The sequence below is a fragment of the Phalangium opilio genome, unplaced genomic scaffold (assembly GCF_054372755.1).
Source record: "Phalangium opilio isolate 3A_F unplaced genomic scaffold, DU_Popi_V2 ptg000043l_1, whole genome shotgun sequence".
In the NCBI taxonomy this organism is placed as follows: Eukaryota; Metazoa; Arthropoda; class Arachnida; order Opiliones; family Phalangiidae; genus Phalangium; species Phalangium opilio.
In genome coordinates, this window is record NW_028324167.1 from 5,796,491 (window position 1) to 5,804,046 (window position 7,556).

At 39.2% G+C, this 7,556-nt stretch overlaps 1 protein-coding gene across 1 annotated transcript; it reads left to right on the forward strand.

Moving 5' to 3' along the window:
- The first annotated feature begins 1,645 nt into the window (after positions 1 to 1,645).
- LOC149677921 (uncharacterized) lies at positions 1,646 to 4,077 on the forward strand. Its single transcript, XM_089837414.1, has 4 exons — positions 1,646 to 1,886; positions 2,388 to 2,769; positions 2,876 to 3,017; positions 3,094 to 4,077. Exons 1-4 carry the CDS (start codon positions 1,646 to 1,648, stop codon positions 4,075 to 4,077), a joined length of 1,749 nt encoding a protein of 582 aa, XP_089693540.1.
- Positions 4,078 to 7,556: the final 3,479 nt, after the last annotated feature.

The following is a 7,556-nucleotide window of genomic DNA, read 5'->3' on the forward strand; positions in this document are numbered from 1 at the left end:
TTATTAGAGATCGAGTCGTTGGTTGTTTCACGACCTTGGCCCATTGAGAAAATTTACGCTTTTTTCCCTAATTTATGTACAGTACTCAAACTTAACCCAGCTACAGCCGGGGAAATTTTACCGACTTTTTGTCTAATAGAGGATACGCTATCCTCGAAACATTTACCGATATATTTAAATATATGTTAAGCGTACCGCGCGAGCCCGAACAATGTCGCGACATTAAAGAGTTGGAAACATTCTATAATAATTTGCCTTTAACGTGTAGTGAGCAATATATGGCTCGTTTCGAAAAAAGGGCGTTTGACATAGGTGAACGCGATATAGACGATAGGCAAGCTGAAAATATACTCATTGATGAGCAAGATGAAAACATGATAAAAGCTTTAAACATTTTTGAAACGGAAGAATCAATTGTGCGGGAATTTGAATCTACCCAGAATGACCGTATAGTTTGCGACTTTTTAAACAATAATCCAGAGCTGGGTTTCGCCTCTGAAAACAATCAAAACGATTTCACCTCTATAGATTTTTCGGGTCTTAGTAATTTCCCTGATAAATCAGGAGGCGGGGAGAGGGGAGCAGTTATGACGCCAATAGATTCTCTACCCCACTGTGAAATTACGAGCCAAAGAGTGAAAATGTACCCTAGGTTCAACCTAACTGGTCTAGAAATCACTGTAAGAATAACTAATAATTTGGTTGAAGGCTTAGCCAATATTGTCCAAGCCGTTCTTAATAGGCTAGCCCCATCTGATATGATACAGATAACGGCCGGAAGTTTAAGCTTGCCAAACCGGGGCGAGATATCACTCTCGTTTCGTAGAGCCGATCAATTGGACTCTAAATCTGTTTTAGATGAGATAGAGTCGGTTTTATACGATGATGAGTTTGAAAGATTCTTATTGGGACCAATAGTCTTAAAATTTTACGTGGTAAGAATCCCGGTGGAGGGGTTTGGTCGTGCTGCTCCCAAAGGAGTGCGGTCCTTTGATATCTTTTCTCGCGACTCCCGAGGAATTATCAGGATCGTGAACAATGATAATTTGTGTTTAGCGAGAGCGCTGGTGGTATTAATTAATCAAAACAGACATTACAACGTCGTCACCTCTTTAAGACCTTTGTTCGGGATGGACCATTACTGTGAAAATTGTCTGGAAGGATTTAGAAACAAGCGAGATCATAGTTGCAATCTTTATTGTTACAATTGTTTACGAGATCAAACTTGTACGGGCCCTGACCGAGCGTGGGACAAATGTCTCAAGGTTTTCAAAGGAGATGAATGCTTTAATTATCATAAACAAAATGGTTTAGACGGGAAGAGTATTTGCGAACAACTATTTCACTGCGAACAACTATTTCACTGCAAACAATGTTTCACGCAAATAAATTTATTTAAGCGTAAAAATCAACCTAATACGTGTGGCGAGACCTATTGTTCTGTCTGCAGTAGATACACTCCCAGTCCACACTATTGTTACGTTCAGGTAATTAAAGAAGAACCTCCTAAAGTTCGTCAAGCGAAGAAACAGAAAGTTGCCCCTAACATGCTATATATCTTTTACGATTTCGAAGAATTCAGATATTAGAATCCGAGGAAAAAAAGGGGGCGTTAGTCCACCAGCCTCTCCTTTGCGTATCAGAGATGGTTTGTGAAGATTGTATTGATGTACCCGAGGCAGCTTTCGTCTGCGGGAAATGTGGGTCATTCGGACCGAGACAGAGAGTTTTTGAAGGGGCAAACCCTGTTTCAAATTTTTTAGCCTTTCTAAGAACGTTGGCCGCTGTCAAAAAGGTAACTTTATTGGTCCATAATGCTAGCGGATACGATAATCAGTTTCTATTGCGAGAGATTATGGCTCTAGGCGAAGAATTTAAACCTAACTGTACAGGGTGTTTGTGAAAAGTCCATCAATAATGAAAAAACGTATTTATTGGGCCATTGTGAGTCGAAAATGTTCTATGACATTTTGCCGTCCGAGCCACGGTTTTCGAGTTATGATTAGAATATTTTAGGGATGACCCCTTAATTAAATTAACGCTGTCTTTCAATTTCTTAATTAAATTCAAGGGGGTCATCCGTAAATTACTCCAATCATAACTTGAAAACAGTGGCCCGGACGGAAAAATGTCATAGAACATTTTCGACTCAAAATGGCCCAATAAATACGCCCTTTCATTATTGATGGACCTTTCACAAACACCCTGTATAATTAACGGCACTAAAATTATAAATTAATCTGTCTTTATTTTAAATTTCCTTGACTCTTTCAATTTTATCTCCGTGCCACTCTCTAAATTCGCCGCCACTTTCGGCTTAGAAGATGCTACAAAGGGTTATTTCCCTAATTTTTGGTTTAACGTCTTCGACCTTAATAATCAATTAGCAACAAATTATGTCTTAGAAGACCAAATGCCTCCTCCAGAAGCTTACGGGTCGGAAAGTTTAACCTCCAAAAATCTCAAAGAGTTTATGGAGTGGTACGATAAACAAATTGAGGAGAAAAAAGGCTTTAATTTTCTGGAGGAATTAAAGTTTTATTGCGTCAAGGATGTTGTGATATTAAAGTTAGGTTGCCTTGCTTTTAGAAAAATTTTCTTGGATATTGCCCAGGTGGAACCTTTCCAGGTCGCGTGTACTATAGCCGGTTTGTGTAGCTGGGTATACAGGAGACACTTTATGAATAAAGATTCTATAGGCATTATTCCTCATAACCTCTATAGAATGATTGATAATCAGTCACTGGTGGCTATAGAATGGTTATCCTGGTATGCTCACGAGAACGCCGTAAACGTACAGTCGGCATTTAATGGATCGGAAGCCAAAGTTTTGAAAATGAAAGTGGACGGTCTTTGTGATAAAGATGTTCTAAAGTTTAACGGGTGTTATTTCCATGGTTGCCCTAAATGCTATCAACCGCAACCAATCTTTACAAGGTGATCCTGGTCAAACCTTGAACACCTTGTACGTCAGAACTTTAAAAAAGAAGGAACGAATCGAGAAAGCGGGCTTTAAAGTAATAACGAAGTGGGAATGCGATTGGGGTAAAGATAAAACCGATAATCCGGCTATTGGCGTTTTTCTGGAAACAGAAAACATTTAAAGAAAAAGTACGCGAGCCTTTAAATCCTCGCGATGCCTTTTTTGGTGGAAGAACGTCGGTACTTAAACTATACCATAAAGTTTCAGGCAGCGAGAAGATGCATTACGTTGACGTAACTAGTCTCTATCCTTTCGTCAACAAGAGAAAGAAGCTGCCAGTCGGGCACCCAGAAATTTTACTGGATAATATTCCTGACATTTTCGCATTCGACGGTTTCCTGAAATGCGAAGTTCTACCACCAATTAGACTCTTTCATCCAGTTTTACCAACGAGGTTAAACAATAAACTAGTTTTCACTCTTTGTCGGGAGTGCGCCTTGAAACGTTTCCAAGGAGACTGCCACCATTCCGACGAAGAGCGAAAACTAGTCGGCACTTGGGTGATTGATGAACTTCGTGCCGCTGTAAATCGGGGTTATGTTATCCTAAAAAAGATAGAGGCCTGGAAATACAAGGTGCGACAATATAACCCCGAAACTGGCGAGGCCGTCTTGTTTCAAAAATACGTTGATTCGTTCCTCCTTCATAAACAGACGGCTAGTGGTTACCCCTCCAATTGCGTTACCCCCGAGGAACGCGACAATTATATTAAAAATTTTAAAATTAGAGAGGGTGTACTTTTAGACCCAGCCAAGATTAAAAGAAACGAAGGGTTGCGTACCGTAGCAAAACTTGCCTTGAATAGTCTTTGGGGTAAATTCGGGGAAAGAGTCAAACCAACCAAAACGGAACTTATCAATGAACCCCGTAGACTTTACGAACTCTTAAGTAACCCGGATGTTGAAGTAAAAAGCGTTTTAACCATCAATCAAGAAACGCTGCTAGTCAAATGGGTTCCTACAACTGAGGCCGACGTTGTTTTGAAGCATACCAACGTCTCCATAGCTTGCTATACAACGGCTATGGCCAGACTATGTTTATTAGAATATCTGGAAATTGTCGGCGATAAATGCTATTACCACGATACAGACTAGTTGGTGTACATGTCTCCCCTTGGAATACCACTAATAGAAACTGGTAACTTTCTGGGTGAAATGACCAACGAATTGGAAGGTTATAGTAAAAACGCCTACATTGATACCTTTGTCAGTGGAGGATGCAAAAACTATAGTTATTGGGTAACAGATCCCGACTCTGGCAAAAGGTTCAATATAACCAAAGTAAAAGGGTTTCGTCTTAATGTCTCTAACGAGAAACTAGTCAACCACGAAACTTTAAAAGGACTACTAGGCGTTGATTTAGATAAACCCCTTTTGCCCATAACGGTTCCAATTCCGAGACACATTACAAGGTTTCCCAGCCACACGCTTGTCTCTATAGATACTCACAAAGTTTATATAGCCACGGTCGATAAAATCCGTATACTAGACAATTTCAAAACAGTCCCCTATGGTTACCAACGCCCAACTTAATTTATTAATTTATTTATTTATTTAAAGCTTATTGACTAATTTATTTATTTATTTAAAATTTATTTACCCTTTTAAAAGTTTATTGACTAATTTAAAACTAATTTATTAATTTATTTAAAAGTGTATATTGTGTTTTTAAAATAAAAAAAATTTAAACTGATTCTGTTCTTTTTTCGCGCGCTTCCTGTCATACGCGTTTATACACGGCGCGTTTTCCTGCTATGCACGACGCGTTATTTTCCGCGACACGTGAGAAGAAGATGCGTGCGCGCCCCCCTATATTAACGCCTGGCCGCTTAAAGTTTAATTTATTTAAGCTCGAGAACTCGAAGAACAATGATTCCCTTTTATCATCCGTGTACCATAACGGTAAATGGGCCGAGTGGGGCTGGAAAAACGTTTCTTTGCGAAAGAAACATTAAAAATCATCGGGAAATGTTTGAACCCAATATCGCTGAAATTATTTTCTATTATTCAGAATATCAACCATTTTACGACAGGTTGAAAGGTTTGGTTGTCTTTAAGGAAGGTATACCGGATATGAACGAGTACGACGGCTCTCGAAATTGTCTTCTAGTAATAGACGATTTAATGGATCAGAACAAATCAGGTTTGATAGGTTCAATTTTTACCAAGTTTAGTCATCATCGTAATTTGAGCGTGCTATATTTAACCCAAAATCTTTATCATAAATCCAGCGACGCTAGGGACATAAGTTTAAACACAAATTATTTGATACTTTTCAAGCAGGTTAGAGATAAATTGCAAATAAATTATCTAGCTAGACAAATGTACCCGCGTAACCCGAAATTTTTAATGGAAAGTTACTTGGACGCTACTGAACAACCTCATTCGTATTTGCTATTGGACTATAAACAAAACTGTCCCGAAGATTATAGGGTTAGAACAAAAATATTTCCCGATGAGACCATGGAAGTTTACGTGCCCAAGAAGAGATAAATAAGACTCGTATCATACAAGAGCATTCATTTGAATTATGAAACGCCGTGCGATTACATCACAGCGAGACGTTCTCGCACTCTTGAGTAAACTTAAAAAAGGGCCTAGACACGCTTTTATAAGATCCGTGAAGAATGGTTTAATAGACGCTATATCAGAATTGGTTTTAAATACGCTACACGGAAACGTGAAATTGAATTTGGCTCAAAGAAGTAGGCTATACAAGTATAAGAATAACCTACGCAAAATAGCTAGTAAAAGAATAGCTTGGAAAAAGAAAAGGGCTATTTTATCGAACCAAAAAGGGGAAGGTCTTTTTTCTTTGCTCGTACCGCTTCTTTCATCGGTTATCGGAGCCTTTAGTTCGTAATGTACCATAAAATGACGTTGGTACCCTTGAATGAACGGAAAATACCGTCTCAACCCGATATTCAACCCGTTGATACTCTAAAGACAGATGTTATGCAAGAATTGAATAGGGAGATGCAATCGGTTTTAAACAACAATTCGTTAGACGATCGCTCCAAATGGATTATGTACCAACAGCTAGTCCAAAGGTACAATAATGTTTCTCGAGAAATCGTGCCGGATCCGACCGATAAATGGATTGACATGTTCCCCCTTAAATATAAGGGAAGAGCAAAGAAGGTTTTTACTCAGTTGCAATCGCTGGGCGAAACCTTAAGGTGGTCGAAAGAAGGAAGAGTTTTTGTAAACGGACGAGAGATCAAAAATTCTGATATAGCGCAGTTAGTTTACCATTACATTACCCCCCCTTAAAGAAATACCCGAAGGCTGGAGCGATTTTCATAACATTGTAAAAGAAATTGAAGGACCAAAAGCCACCGAACCAGTCCCCATCTTTCCCCCTCCTCTCCTTCATCTCACTTCCCCGCCAAAACGAACGCCCTTAAAGAGGCGGCTAAGAAATTACGGTAAAGAAAATTCTAGCGGGCCTCGTCACGTTACGAAAAGGAAATCTTCTTCTATAATACCAAAATGGCTGAGCTTCAACCCAACAACACCGAAAAATTAAAAGCCATATACTATGATCCTTCAAACCCCGCTTCGTTTTCAGGAATAGACGCTTTACATCGAGCTGTTAAAGATGATGGTATATCGAAAGTGGAAGTTATTTCGTTTTTGGTAAGTTCCACCCCGTATACTTTGCATAAAACGGCTCGTAAAAAGTTTAAGAGACGCTAAATTATAGTTCACAATCTCGGAGACTTGTACCAAATAGACTTGGTTGACATGCGATCCTTGGCCAAGGATAATGATAACTACACGTTTCTATTGACGTGTATAGATTGTTTTAGTAGAAAACTATGGGTCGTGCCTTTACTACGTAAGACGGGAAAAGAAGTTGTTAGAGCCTTAGCTCTTAATTTCAAAGACCAAATACCGATTAGAATAGAAACGGATAAAGGGAAGGAATTTTTGAACTCATCGTTCAAAGACCAAATACCGATTAGAATAGAAACGGATAAAGGGAAGGAATTTTTGAACTCATCGTTCAAAGACCAAATACCGATTAGAATAGAAACGGATAAAGGGAAGGAATTTTTGAACTCCTCGTTCAGAAAATTTCTCAAAGAAAAGGGGGTTAAATTCTTTACGACCGAGAATGACGTTCACCACGCCCCCATTGTAGAACGAGTGCTTCAAAATACCTATTGTACATTCAACAATTTGCCTGGTTTTCGTAAAGGCGGTGGTGTATCTTTCTTCGGCGGATCCAGCAGGCGCATCCAAAATGGGAGTCATTAGCCATGGTCTTAGTGGATAGCCACTATCGCCAATTAACCATGAATGCTTCCCTTCCCTTATATATGCCCTTTCTAGGTAAGCGGAAACTTGTGACATTCTAAATATATGCGAGTCATGAGCAGAACCTGGGAACTTTCCATTCATGTTCAGAATACGGTAAGTGTGATCACAAATGATTTGAGCATTTATGGAGTAAAATCCTTTCCGTTTCACATATTGCTGTTCCCTAAATTGCTCATTTTGTTGTGATGGTGCAACAATTGCTATATGTGTGCCATCAATAGCTCCTATCACACCGGGTATTTCTCCTA